Raw genomic sequence first — 14,711 nt, 5'->3', positions numbered from 1 at the left:
AGCGAGTGGTGGCGCAAGGAAGGACCCGACTTGCTTATGGCAATCTCGTGTACCTCCGGTTCCGTGGGCTTAGATGGGCCACCGGAACCCACTTGTGTGGCCTGCTAGATGAGCCTTGTGAGCTTCACCGTTGGATGATAAGGGACGGCACGGATACGATACGATGACTGCAGACACGAGTCGATGTGCCTGACTGCAGAGGATCTCGTCCTCCCTCGAAGATTGCAAGATTAAAGAGTTCACTGAGAGAATCCAAGGAGCAAGCATTTGCAACTGAAATAGATGGGAGTTTTTTTTTAGTAAAGGAGTAAAGCTCTGGTACTGCAGTTTAGGAATGCATCCGTTCAACAGATCATTGAAATCAGAGCTCTCTCAAAAGTAAAAAAAGGAAAATGGGAAGCAAGGGAAGACTGTAAACACGACTAATAAAAGCAAATTTGTCATCAGCACGGCAAACATATTTTTTTTTCTACATTGCAGTTGAGTACTCCAAGATAGGATGAAATACATTAAAAAATCACTGCCACGGACGTGTTGTCAAAATACCAATTTATTCAATGTTTTTCATCTAGTAAGTAGGTGAGTTAAAAAAGGACACCAGTACATGTAAAACTAACCATGAAACGGCTGTAACAGAAGTACAGCCACATGTATATACTGGCCGGTGCATGTGACAGCTTAGTTTTGCTCGCTGTAACGCATGATCCCATAGACATCAACGATGCCAGGAGGAAACACCGGATCTGTCGCTGCTCTCACAGCGACCTTCCCCACAGAGGCCACACTCACAGGAGGAGTCAACAGCGGCCCAATAAGTGGTAATCTAGTCAATAGTTTTGCATTTTGGAGCACCTGCAGAGATAGATCACTTTCATTCTAAATCAAGTCACTTATTCATAACCAATGCCAATAATAGTCTGCATAAAGCTTTACAAAAGAATAACCACAATAATCAATAGTTTCTGCCAGTAATCTCTAAACAGCAATAAATAAAAAAGAGCCCATTTGGATTGGACGAGTGAAAGAGTTAATATATAATAAGTCATAGGTGTAATATTTCAGATAATGAAATAAAAAATAACATGAAAGTTGCCACCAATTTCCTTTGGGGTATAAGGCACGAAAGTTGCATTTCTGAATGGCAGTAAATCAATGGATTGTATGTGGATTGTGTTGACTTTGAGAAACCTTTGATGCTAACTAAATCCACCCATTATCTTTTGGAAAGGAAAAATAGGGAGTGAAGGAGGGTGGTCTGGGTCAATGATCTTGCTCAATTAAGTGGATTGGAAACTTCATTTTCCAATTAAGTTCACTAGATCAACAAACATGTAGGGAAAATTGCAAATTTTGTGCCCTTTAGGTCTATTCGGCTGTAACGGATGCATCCAACTTCGCCCTCGAACCAACGCCCTCAAACCAAACGCACCCTAAATCATCATGCGACCAAGACCAAATTATATCTCCAACAGATTACCAAAAGCCTCCCCACCAAAAAAACTACCATTCAAGAGATTTGGAATGCTCCAACAGATTCCCTAAGCCATCACCAATACCTATTTTTTTTGAGTAATCACCAAAATACACCCGTCAAATGACTTGTCTTATCCAAAATTTGTGTAAAATATCACTTCTTTTGTTGTGGCTTGGTTTATTAATAAAAGTTCTATAAGAATGAATTAAATTTGATTATGTTTGCATAAATTTTTTTGAATAAAACGAGTGGTCAAACTTGAGTTAAAAAAAGTCAAATGTCTTATAATTTAGGATAGAGGGAGTACAACGGAGACCAATGAGCAGCAGCGAAGAGGGGGACACCAGCGAGGTGTGCTTGAGCCCGCCACCTCCACCAAGCCTGCCATCTAGACTGCAGTCTACAGTGGCAGTGATGCAGCATAGAGGATGCAACCAAGGTCCTCGTCATGGAGCGCCATGGCCGGGGCCAGGGCAAGCGGGAGCTAAGGACAAACCAGATGCTAGTGGGGAAGGAGATAGAAGAGAGACGAGGGAGAAGTTCAAAAGGGGAGAAAATAGAAAATAACAGCTAAACAGCATGTTTGGTTAAAGATTGAGCTCATTTGGCATGAGTTCCTCCAGCATGCAAGTGGAATGTGTTCGTCCGTCTCTTTTCTCTTGTAACGGACCAATCCTGCTGAATCACCTGGTCATTGCCTTGCGGAAGCAATGTGAGGAACAGATCAAACTCGTACTCCAAACCAAATATCACAGTGGTCCACCTGGAATCACCGCAATCGTTGTGTGTTTGATGGGATTCAACCGAGCCTAAGTAGTGTTCTGGTTGCAGTAAAAGATGAGTTACTCCTGTGGAGTTTGGCCGATGGTCGGGGAATATCCAATTTCCTTGCACTAGAGCCAATCAATACATGAGTTCCTCTCTAGTGGTCATGGGTCAAGTTTGAAAAGTGAGAGTTACACCTTATGATGTAAAAGAGTGCGTGTGTGGCTGTATGGGGTTTCTAAAGCCACCCCTTTACTCTTCTTCTTAATATAATGATACGCAGCTCTCCTGCGTGTTCGAGAAAAAAAGGTTTCGTCTCTGCATCGGCCAAATGGAGTCATGTCATGAACAAAATGCACTGTAAAGAAATATGGTGATGACAGGTGGGCCCACATGTAAGGATGGATATAGATTGGTTTTGCTACTCTGTTGGAGAAGGAACAAAACTAGATTGAGCTACTTATACAACCTATAGAGTATTGAGGAAAGGTAATCTAGTACATCAGTTCATGCCAAGTGGTAACATCTAGGGTATGGCCATCAATTGATAGGTGCTATTTGGTTCATGGGCAAGTTGGATATGGATATCCCTGACAGGAGAATATTCTTCAAGATGCTAGATATCCTTGCCACCAAAAAATTGTTAGGCAAGCTCATTCATGTTTTCTAATCTTTGTCATTAGGAAATAAATTAAAGCCCCATTTCGATCCTTCGAATTGAATTGATTGTAATAAATTGTAGTTGAGGAAGAAGAAAGAAGAAAGTTTACAACTTTACTTAAGTTGGACAAGAAAGAATCCTTAGAATCCATTTAATAAGCTTATATATGAACTTTGGAAAGTTTTGGAATCTCAAATTCCAAACCAAGTAGCCTAATTTCTTAAGTAGATTCCAATTCTTCCAAAATTAAGGGATCCAAACGGGCCCTAAGGATTGTTAGTATGTTTATCACTAGTAATTATGATGGCAATATCAATTTCGATAGTGCTAATATGTTGACTAGTGTACGTTTTGTTTTTTTCTCAAAAAACGCAAGAGAGCTGCACTTCATTATATTAGGGAGTGGGGCAGTCAGGAAGGACAACCCCTGAGCACCTGCCAGGCACCATAACCAGCGCTCACTAGTGTAGGTTTTGAGCCTATTTGGGTAGCAGCAGTGCTAATTAACATATTTAACTTTTAATTAGTGATTATCATAACAAAATGAGTGTTAGTGCATATTATTAGTGAATAATTAGTTTATCATTATTTTTAAATAATAGATACAGTTACTCAACTATTCCCATCTCATAGACTCTAATCCATATAACCAAATAGAAAAATAGTTTGTCCTATCCATGAACCAACAGTAAGCATATGGACAAGCCCACCCTAAAATCCATCACATCCAACTTTGCGCTCCAATCAAATGCACCCATGGCCATTCCAGTTTACAGTTGCCTGCCTGGTACATGGCATTTGTTATGCAGCAAACAAACATTATCCTTAAAGTGAAAAAAACTATCAAATGTGATTTTACAATCATATTACAGATATTGGTTGTGCAAAATGATTACGTCATCGAGATGGAAAACAGGAATTGCGTGCACTTGTCAGGAAATACTACAAACAAAAATCTTCATTGCCATGAGGGATAAGGACAGATCCTAGAAGCATTTAGTTGCTCTCCTATTGGAAAACAAAAATATTCAGTTCTACCACCTTAAACTCGATTGCATTTGGCATGCAGTGGCTTCTTAAAAAGGTATTTTACTATAATATGTTTTTTTAATTTATTCACTTGCAAGTTCAGTGCTAACTAATTTCAAAATAACATTTAGAATGCTCTAGACAGATGCTCTTCACTTACCCTGCATATTACATCTCTAAAATTATAGCAGTTACGATTTCAGAAGTGGCATTATTGAAGATTTATTAACCAAGTCTGAAACTGCAAATCTGGCACCGAGACTATTTCAATTAAGTTTGATTCGCCATTGCATGATACATGAAAAAAACACACAAAACCATGGAAAAGGATCTATTACAACTGATCTTAGGTGCATTGTTGCAGCTACATCACTGCCAATAGCTGAAAACCAAAATATGCATATCACCCATAATAACAGGGCTTCACTTATTTTATAAATGAATTGAAAGAAGAAAGGAGAGAGAAACATCACCATCTGCATAGGAGAACCGACAAGACCAAGAGGTATCTTTACACTGCCCACTCGACGAGTTCCATGAATAAAACCAGGCCTCAGTATCACTCCTAAAGAAAACAAGAAAAAGAATATAAAATTATCATGCAAGTGTCACATAGATTCTGCACATGAAAAACACGAAATGAGAGATATAACAAACAAATCCAGAGGGACTACATTTTGCGGCATCGAAGTATGTATTTGATTGTAAACACGTTTCACCAACATCATGCACAGTGGTGGAGGGTGAAGCAAATTATGGGGGCGATTTTTTTCTTAACACAACTGAACTAAGTTCATCCCTCCAGTTGCTTCTTGCTGTTCTTCACGTGGAGACACAAGTGAGTACGGGGAGCCGCAAGCATCACGTGGGGACGCAAGATCGCAAGTTAATCCTTGTTGCCTCGGCTACTTGCGTGCATGCGTTAGTGGCCGACAGGCCGCAGCTAGCTACCTGTCTTCTTGTGAATGGGCACCAGTGGACTTCAAATGCGACCAAGCATGCGTTAGTGGCCTACAGGCCGTGTGTTATGATTGGTGTCACGTATGAACGTCGAGCCCAACGCAGTGGCTAGGCTACACCACCGGCAGTTAGGGGCTAAGGCATATGATTTTTATTCACTTAGATATTTCCCTTTGTTTCCACAAATATAGGATCTTGATTGATTGGCTTGTTAGGAGAGGGATAAATACCTCTAAACAGTTTTGAAATTAATTAAGCGAGGGAATTATCTTTGCTTGGCCTCAAGAGCCTTCCCTACGAGCTCATCTGTCTCACATTCGCCCTAGCCGCGCCGCCGCCCTACGCCAGCACCACCACAGCTCCTGTCTGCCGCCGGTGGTGTCAACACCAGCCTCCCATCTCCTATCCTTACGAACTATGCAGCCGCGGTAGGATCACCGATCCTATCAATCTGGTATCAGAGATGCTGGGTGACAATCACAGCCGCCAGCCGCGGACACCACTCCAAAGGCCGTCACCGACATAGTCTAGCAGCTGGCCAATCTCTCCACTCGTATAGTGACAATGGAGAGCTACTAGGCATCATCCTCGACGGGCGTCATGCCCCAGGTTTTCCCTTACGGGATGTCGCGGTACAGCACAACAGTGTTCCCAGCCTTCTCCACCACCGTCATGGTGCCTACCACCACCCTATCCATCGCGCCCTCCACCACCACCCACCTGCACATCACATCACGCCACCCACCACCCCAATGCCAATCACATCAGCCACACCTGCGCCATCGCCCCTCCCCATCCACTTCATCAATTTCCCCCACTCAACCCTCCCCACTGCCCACAATGTTGGTGCCGCATGGGGGCCTATTTCCGCACTACATAGCCCCAGCGCCGCCACCTGGGCTAGCATGCCCGCGGGTTGGGCGTGCCGCGTTTAGCAAGCTCAACTTCTCCCTGGAGGACCCCTAAATTAGCTCAACCATTGCGAGCAATTCTTTCCAGGGGCAGCACATGCCCGCATCGGATCGTGTCTGGCTCACGTCGTATTTGTATCATCTTGTTGGCGCGACCCAGACGTGGTACTATGCCCTGGAACAAGATGAGGGCATGCCATCTTGGGAGCACTTCAAGGACTTGTGTAGCCTACGGTTCGATCCGACCATCCGCTACAATCGTCTTCCAAAGTTGCACGGCTACCATTCCACAACACACTCTAGGATTACCAGGAGTGCTTCAATGCGCTGTTGTGCCACAATCCCCTGGCGACCCAAAAGGCCGATTTGTTCTTGGGGGCCTTCTGGAGCACATTCGTGCCAACATCGAGCTCTGAGAGCCCTAGGACCTGCACACGGCCATGCATCAGGCTTACGAGTACCGCGCCACGGCTACCATGCCGATGCGGAGGCAGTAGGTCAATGAAGCCTGGCGTTGGCATGAGCGGTTCGAACTTCGATGCGCTTCACAAGCTTGGCAAGGAGGCCATGGTGTGCGAGATGCCGGTGATCAAGCACATCGAGCAGCTCTGTGACACCTAAGTCATGACGAAGCAGCGCCAACGCCCATTTCCTCAGCAAGCTGCATTCCGCACGTAGAAGCAAACGGTAGCTGCATCACGACGACCTTTCCAGACCTGTGACGCTGGCGACTCCACGAGGGCGATGCTACTTCCTTCTCTTGGTGGATGACGAGAAAGGAGGAAGACCGGATGTCTAGATCCTCTTGCTCAGACAAGCAATTCACCGAACTATAACACTACTGAAGGCAAGTTGAAGAAGGATCCTATGACTTGTTTAACCAAATGAAATTGCCAAGAATCAAAGATGACTTACCTCCATATGTAAACTTCGACAGCAATTCAGCTTCAGAAGCTCTCTGAACCAAAATAAATTAATACATTAATAAATTTTAAAAAATAAATTGTTGCCAACAACATAGGCATACAGGGGACACAAACTATAATGTGATGGAACAATGATATCTTATAGGCTCACTCCCTCAGCTTCCTAATACTTACGAACTTTGGGTTAGCTAATACAACTAGGTAACCAGTTTTAGATAGGACTCATGGTGCCCTAACTGTAGCTGTAAGCCCTGCTTCCCAGGCACATTTAGTGCATTTAAGTTTTTAGTTAATATATGTCATTAAGTCCTTGGGTAGCCCAAGAGTTGTGCGGGTACCCAGGCAGCTATTCTGTCTAGTTAAAGCTCTAGTGAGCTGTATGTAATCAATGCAGGACTTATCCTATATATATTGCAATACAGTCGCCTGGGAGAGTTGGCCCCTGACTGATTATTTCTCTGTTACCTCCAACAATTGGTATCAGAGCAGATCAAGAAGGGTTGAAGCAGGTCTTAGGGGGAGAACTGTAGCTGTAAGCCCTGCTTCCCAGGCACATTTAGTGCATTTAAGTTTTTAGTTAATCTATGTCATTAAGTCCTTGGGTAGAGAGTTGTGCGGGTACCCATGCAGCTATTCTGTCTAGTTAAAGCTCTAGTGAGCTGTATGTAATCAATGCAGGACTTATCCTATATATATTGCAATACAGTCGCCTGGGAGAGTTGGCCCCTGACTGATTATTTCTCTGTTACCTCCAACACTAACAAGGTGGTGCAGAGTACTGTACAGTTTTAAACAAGGCCATATGGGAACATTTACAAGGATCAGTGAGGTGCCAAGTGAAAGAAGATGGATTAGCATATGTACTCCCTCCGTATAGGATTTAGAAGTCGTTTTGGACAAGATTTGGGTCAAACATTGGGAATATAAATCATTAATGACTTTTAAATTGTTGAGTTTGCAAATGTGAAAATTATATGAATAGATTTGTCTTGAAAAATACTTTCATAAAAGTATACGTATATCATTTTTTCTTAAATAGTTTTATAAAAATAAGAGGTTAAAGTTGTGTTTTGGAGACCGTGTTGCTGCCCTAAACGACTTCTAAATCCTATACGGAGGGAGTATATTATCATAATCAGAGACTAGTTGTAGGGTACATCTTATAGAGAGACTTAATGCTAACAAATAAAGAGGCCATACACCAGGGAGAGATCCTAGGCAGCATGCCAAGAGCAGAAGCAACACGATGGGCTAGTCCACAAGCGACACGCTAGAAAGGCATTAAACTAACCCATTAATTCTAACACCACCCGCAGTCCTAACTTTGGTAGTCTAGACATTGAGACTGTATCTGGAATCTTCAAAGACCGAGGTTGAGAGCCCTTTGGTGAAGATATCAGCAAACTGTGATGTTGTTGGAATATGAAGAACATGAGCATAACCAATGGCAACCTTTTCGCGGATGAAATGAAGATCAATCTCAACATGCTTGGTGCGTTGGTGTTGCACCGGGTTAGTGGAGAGATACACATCACTGACATTGTCACAATATACAAGAGTGTTGCAGGATAGCGGTTGGTGAAGTTCATGCAGAAGTTGGCGCCACAAGCAGGCTTCTGCAATAACGTTGCAGCACTGGAGCAGGAGACACTATTCTGCCATTTGGAGGACCAAGAAACAAGATTGTCTCCAAGAAACACAGCAAAACCAAAGGTAGACTTGGGGTGTCCGAACAGCCAGCCCAATCTGCATCACTGTAAACCACAAGAGTAGACAGAGTGGTCGGCTGTAGAAGAAGACCATGGGAAGGAGTGCCCTGGAAATAGCGCAGAATATGCTTTATAGCAGACAACTGGAGCTCATGGGGATCATATGGAGGCAACGCAGAGATGGTGCGGTGGAGGACATCATTCAACGCAGTGAGCACTGTCATCCACATAAAGCAGGTAAATTGTCTCAGAGCCGCAATGGTAAATAAACAAGGAAGTATTAGACTTGGCTTCAGTAAATCCAAAGTTTGAGAAGGTATGTAGCAAAGAAATTGTGCCAGTGGGCTATTTAAGGCCATAGGGAGACATGCTGAGACCGCAAACATGGTGAGACTGGAGTTTATAAAACCAGTGGGCTGGCAACAATAGACTGTTTCTAAGAGGATTCCGTGGAGAAAAGCATTTTTGACATCGAGCTGACCATTGCTGAGAAAGAGCCAAAGTAAGATGCCCAAACTGTAGCAGGCTTAACCACAGGGTTAAAAGTTTTGTCATAGTCCATGTCGGGATGTTGTGTGAAACCACGGAGAACCCAAAGAGCCTTGTAGTAATCTAAAGAAACATCGGCATGAAACTTGTGGCGAAAGATCCACTTATCAGTTACTACAATGGTGAAAAAGATCCCATGTGCTATTTCCTGGAGAGCAGCAAAGTCTTCCTCCATAGCAGCCTGCCAGATGGCATCAATAGTGTTGCAATATGCCTTCACATACAAGAAAGAGACTCAGTGTGATAGCGGGTGAGCTGGCAGAAACCGAGCCTCCCTCTGGTGGCCATTCAGTGATTGTTGACCACTCGAGAAACATGAACAACACCCGACCATAAGGTTCTGGACTAGGGAGGACTAAGAACGCATGAAGAAGTCAGTGAAGACTAGGCCACCGCTGGCGCAAGGCGGTGATGGGTGTAGACTTGAGTACACACTTGGGCTGGCGTGGTGGGGGCAGCGCGAGGCGCATCCATGGTTGCGCCGGGTGCGACCTGAGGCAACACAGAGCCCTACGAGGCACACCTGGGGCTCAAACTCAACAAGAAAATCAAAGTCATCACTGGGGGGAGGCCACTGTGACTTGGGGAAGCTGGTTTCATCAAAGGTGACATGGCGAGCAACAATGACTCTGTTTGAGGAGAGATCAAGGCCCTGGAAACCTTTTTGGTCTGAAAAGTAGCCAAGAAAAACACAAAGGGTGGAGCGAGGGGAAAGTTTGTGGGGCGCAGTGGAGGACAGGTTGGGGTAGCACGCACACCAAAGACATAGAGGTGCAGACCAAAGAGGGCGAAGTAAGTAGTAGTGAGGCTAAAGTTTTGGTGGGAAGGCGGTTGAGAAGAAAGTGGCAGTGTGGAGACCCTCAACCCAGTAGGAAGCTGGAAGGGGAACCTGAAGAAAGGAGGGAGTGTGCAACGTTGTTGGTAGAACGAGTGATGCGCTCAGCCTTGCCATTCAGTTGGGAGGTATAGGGACAACATCCGAAGGAGAACACCATGGGTGAGGAAGAAGGACCAGGAGGACGAGTCATCAAACTCATGACCATTGTCACACTAAGCACTTTTAATGGTCCAACCAAATTGAGTGGAGACATAAGTAAAGAAGTGTGCTAATGTGGGGAAGGTTTCAGACTTGAGACGTATGGGAAAAGTCATGAGGAATGTGAGCAGTCATCAAGAATAACAAGATAATACTTGTAGGCAGACACATTCGCGACAGGACAGGTCCATAAATCACAATGAGCTACCTTCATTTTCTTTTGTTAGGCGTGAAGAGTGCAATTCCAGATACCAAGAAACCAAATAGAATGAAGCCGGACATTAAAAAGCGTCAAACACCACCCTCCTGTCTGCTTAAAAATGCCACATCAATGGCGTTGATTGGTTCCCTTCCCTTTTGCATGAAGCAATGCATTTGGTTTTATCTACCCAGGCTTTGAATCTGGTATCTAATTAAGTGTCGAACAACTCTATAGGCTGCCTCTTGAAGTCCTTGCTAATGTACTACTCAAATTTCTCTACCACGCCTAACAAATGGATAATTATGTGAAACGCTATGGCGCCCAACAAAAGATAATGGAGGTAGTAAATCAAAGTTCTTGAGAGCTCGAGACGTAGAAACAACAAGGGGTAGATGAATGTGATGTTCCCAATTGACAAGCATGACATAAAGATTCACTACTGGAAGGATGATGAATATAAGAAATTGCAGCTCTGCAAGAGAGCTGTAATAGGGCTTCATGTCAAGGATGTCCGAGGCACCAGTGAGGCTCATGAAGGCGCCGGGGCAGGCATGGTACAGAGGGGGCCAGAGCACCTGATGATCATTCCTGGATCGAAGACCCTTCACAGGGAGGCCAAAAGGATCAAATTCAACAGAACAATGATTATCGGTGGTAAATTGGGGAACGGATATAAGGTTCTTAATAATATAAGGAGCAACAAGCATATTATTAAGGTAAATGGACCGGGTAAAACAGTGTTGCTAGTGGAGGTAACAAGCAAAGTAGTACCATTGCCAACATGAAGATGAAGGATGGGAAGAAAGAGATGTTGGAAACAAGGAAATATTGCCAGCATCTGACGGCATGTGATTGGAGGTGCCGGAATCCATAACCCAGTTCGTGACAGGAGGAATAAGTCACGGTGTTGAAAGAGTTGGCCAACGACTGCTGGTCCCATGTGCCAGTCCAGAGTGGAGGAGGTGTCTCGACTCTCAAGGCGGTTGGGGAGCAGGAGCCTCTGCTGCTGGTGAAGTGGGTGCTCTATCGAAGGAAAACCCAGTAGCAGCAGGAGGGCGCCATAAGGGAAGGGAGCTGCCAGGAACGCCTACTGAGAGGAAGCAGGGCTGGAGGCTGGAGCACCCTCCTTGTCACTGCTGCCCCCGGAACTGCTGGTGTTGCTGGGTGTGGAGGAGGGCCAACACGCGCCACCTTTGCCTCCAGTTCCGCGATGGCGGCGTCGCTTGCCCAGTTTGGAGCCACTGTCGGCACCACAATTGGAGCCGCCACCGTTTGCAGGAGCAGAAGAGAGACCCCCAGCCTACAGAAGGGGCGCAGCAGGCATCTTCTGCATGAAGAGGAGCAGTGTCAACAGCTGCAACGTAGGCTGACTCATGGTGCGCTCGTCAAGGACAAGATCATTGTGGACCTCACTAAACATCGGAAAGGGGCAGAGCGCTTAGGAAGAGCCTTCATGTGATTGTACTTGCTTGAGGCCGTGGAGAATATTGAGTACTAAGGTCCGATCATGGATGACTTCACCAAGGTCACCAAGAGCAGCGGCCATACCTTTCATCTCGCGGCAGTAATCATCGACAAAAAGATCACCCTAGGCGAACATGCAGAACTCCGCATCAAGGTGGAGAGCACGAGTTTTGCGGTTGCCTTGTTCGATGCCGAGCCAGGTGGCGCCCGCCCCGTGTCGCCGTGGACACAAACGGAATCCAAGAGCTCGACAGTGACAGTACCGAACAGCCAAGAGAGAACGGCACACTCCATCCGGCACTAGGACGGTATGTCAGGCGAGGTACATCGGAGAGCACATCATACTCGAGGGCGTAGCGCTCAAAAGTCAGTAAGACGAGGTCGCGCAATCCATTCTAGTGGGAAGACATAGGATCGAGGATGACTGGAACAAGGGAGCAAATATTTTGAACCGGCGCAGCCTGGCGTGGAGATTGACGATGAAGGTCGCTTCATAGAAGGTGGCGGCATCAACATCGCTGTACGCTGTAATCGTCGTCATGGATAGAGCCACAGCCATCCAGGGGAGGAGGAGAAGCATGGGCCGCGGCAGCCTCATGTTCGAGGGCTGCAGCGATGGCGCGCTCTTGATCGAGGGCCCGAGGACAAGGTGGACGCGCTCCCGGCCTCAGCAACAGCACACGATGCAGTCGTCACGGCTTCCTCCAGTGTGGCCTTCTCCTTGGCCGCGAGGGCAGCAGCAGCCTCGCGGTCAAGACAGTGGCGGCGGCCAACCACACTCCTTGGCTGCGACGGCAGCGGAGGGAGTGGAAGGAGCCATAACAGGGATGGCTAGCGAAAGAGCAGAAGCAAGAGGCCACGCAGGAATGTGAATCCCTTTTTTGATACTATGAAAGAAATTTAATTAGCATCTGTGTATTCTCATAATCAAAGATTGGTTGCAGGGTACATCTTATACAGAGACTTTAAGGCTAGGAAATAAAGAGGCAATATACCAGGAAGAGATCCCAAGCGGCATGCCAAGAAACGAGGCAGCACATTGGGCTAGTCCCCATGTGGCACACCGGAAAGGCATTAAACTAACACATTAATTCTAACACCAAGTATTTGAAAACAAAGTTATTGGTCCAACTAGACAAACATTTAGAAACAGATAAATACAAACAAACAAATGTGGCACATGTTTATTGTTGTTTGAACTTGTAAAGCCAAAGTAGCAGATGCTATTTATGTGAACCCTTTAAACAAGATTGTAATTATTTCATTTGCTAAATAGCGACACTTATTCTGAACCTGTTAATGGAAAAGGGACAGCACAAGGATACTAAAAAAAATACTATGCATTTTTTTAAAAGACTTCAAAAAAATAAAGAGTGCAGCATCTACTATGAGGCAGTAGTAGTCAACAGCACAAATAAATGCTATTATGAATACACCATAAAGCTAACACAAATATTCACTCTATACATTTATTGTTCAACCTGTTCATAGGAAATTTATCCTTTTAGAAAACCACTTAGGGGGTTTTTACTTCCCCATAAAAAGCAAAATGCCAACTACTTTGGAATGATGGAATGAAAAATGCCAAAAATTTTAGGGTTATGTTTAGTTCCATCTAAAATGCAGAATTTACTGCCCTCATGAGGGTCTCTTGAGGCTCTTTTGGGTTTTCTTGACCTCTTGAGGCCAAAATCCAAAATGGAGAATAACCACCTTTTTGCCAAAAATTTTGCATGTTGTTTAGTTCCATTATGCAAAATGATAGACCAAAACCCAAAAATTTTTGGAATAGAAGGGGAAATAAACACCCCTTTAGTAATATGCAATTCCTGAAAATATAGCTAATTTAAATATGGCATGCAATGGAACAAATAAATGATACCATGAATATTTCATGGAACAAATAAACTATTAGAAGACAATATAAACACCTTTTTCCCGAAAAACATTGGTAACAGTATAGAAATGGACACCATTGAGACTAATCATACATTTCCCCTCTAATTCGAAGTATAAGTTGTTTTTTGGCTCTTTTTGCTCTAAATTTCTATTGCTGCGATGCTCAATATGTAAGAAATTATGTACATTGACCATATGAAATGAAACCACTAGATTTCTTGCCTTTCAAAACAGACCACTAGATTTATCATAGAAAATACATTTATAAACTAAACTTGGTTGAATGAACATAATTTCATACAAATTGCTAGTCCAAGTGTCATCTTGGAGATCATTGAAATACTGAAATGACTTGCTTTTTGGGGACTGGATGGAGCAAAAATTAATTTTAAAATATGCATGGCATGTGAATAATCTCAATAAGTCACCTTGCCCTCGTAGTAGCCTTGCAATAAATAGTTCAGCAAACCAAAGTCTGCAGCTGACACATATACAAATCTTTTTACACCTGCATTTAGAAAACAAGTAAATTAACAAGCAGAACAAAATTCTTCCCAAATAAACTAAATTCCATTTGCCATCTTTTTCTTGCTAATAAAATATGAAACAATGGAATTTTAAGAACCCCTTGGAGGCTTGGACTATTACATCAAATTAAACAGTTGGATGCCTACAAGGCAAGTATATTAACTGCACCATATCTACAAGAAGTAATAGGTTGCACTTTATACTTTTTGGACCTGAATGGGTCCACCTGTCTCAAAGAAAAAACTGGAACAGAAATTGTTTCTTAGACATAGAATTTGCTTCCAATGTCCACCTCAAACATGGTATGGTATAGTATATTCAAAACAAAAAATATGGGCATGACACTTGTTCTTCCACAGGCTTGTCTTGATACTGGTGTGATGCCCAGGTATCACTAATTGCAATTAAATCAGGCATCATGCAAATAAAAAGCAATGATAGCGAGGGATGTAAATTTAAAGGTAGAACTGCATAAGACTTAATGTTAGAATTAGGGTTTTCATTACTTGGGCAAACCCTAACCAGGGTGGCCATATAGTTAGGGATACATGGGCCTCATGGGCCTAGCCACATGAGCCTGCATTACACATACTCTAAC

The 14,711-nt window shown here is 44.0% G+C and overlaps 1 protein-coding gene across 3 annotated transcripts in view; it reads right to left on the bottom strand.

The window, feature by feature from the left end:
- LOC8074909 (uncharacterized protein At1g32220, chloroplastic) overlaps positions 424-14,711 on the bottom strand; it is a 38,236-nt gene continuing 23,948 nt past the window's right edge. For 2 of the 3 annotated variants that reach the window (XM_021455926.1, XM_021455925.1), the window contains exons 7-10: positions 14,014-14,093; positions 6,716-6,758; positions 4,403-4,494; positions 424-852 (exon numbers count right to left, since the gene is read on the bottom strand). In XM_021455926.1, the coding sequence (XP_021311601.1) occupies positions 679-852; positions 4,403-4,494; positions 6,716-6,758; positions 14,014-14,093 (389 nt within the window). In that variant the 3' untranslated portion in view covers positions 424-678. Of the gene's footprint in view, positions 853-3,597; positions 3,685-4,402; positions 4,495-6,715; positions 6,759-14,013; positions 14,094-14,711 lie in introns of those variants that run through there. The other variant, XM_021455927.1, reaches the window with a different exon arrangement.

Source organism: Sorghum bicolor, chromosome 3, assembly GCF_000003195.3.
Source record: "Sorghum bicolor cultivar BTx623 chromosome 3, Sorghum_bicolor_NCBIv3, whole genome shotgun sequence".
NCBI classification, from domain to species: domain Eukaryota; kingdom Viridiplantae; phylum Streptophyta; class Magnoliopsida; order Poales; family Poaceae; genus Sorghum; species Sorghum bicolor.
This window is presented reverse-complemented; position numbering and strand designations above follow the sequence as displayed.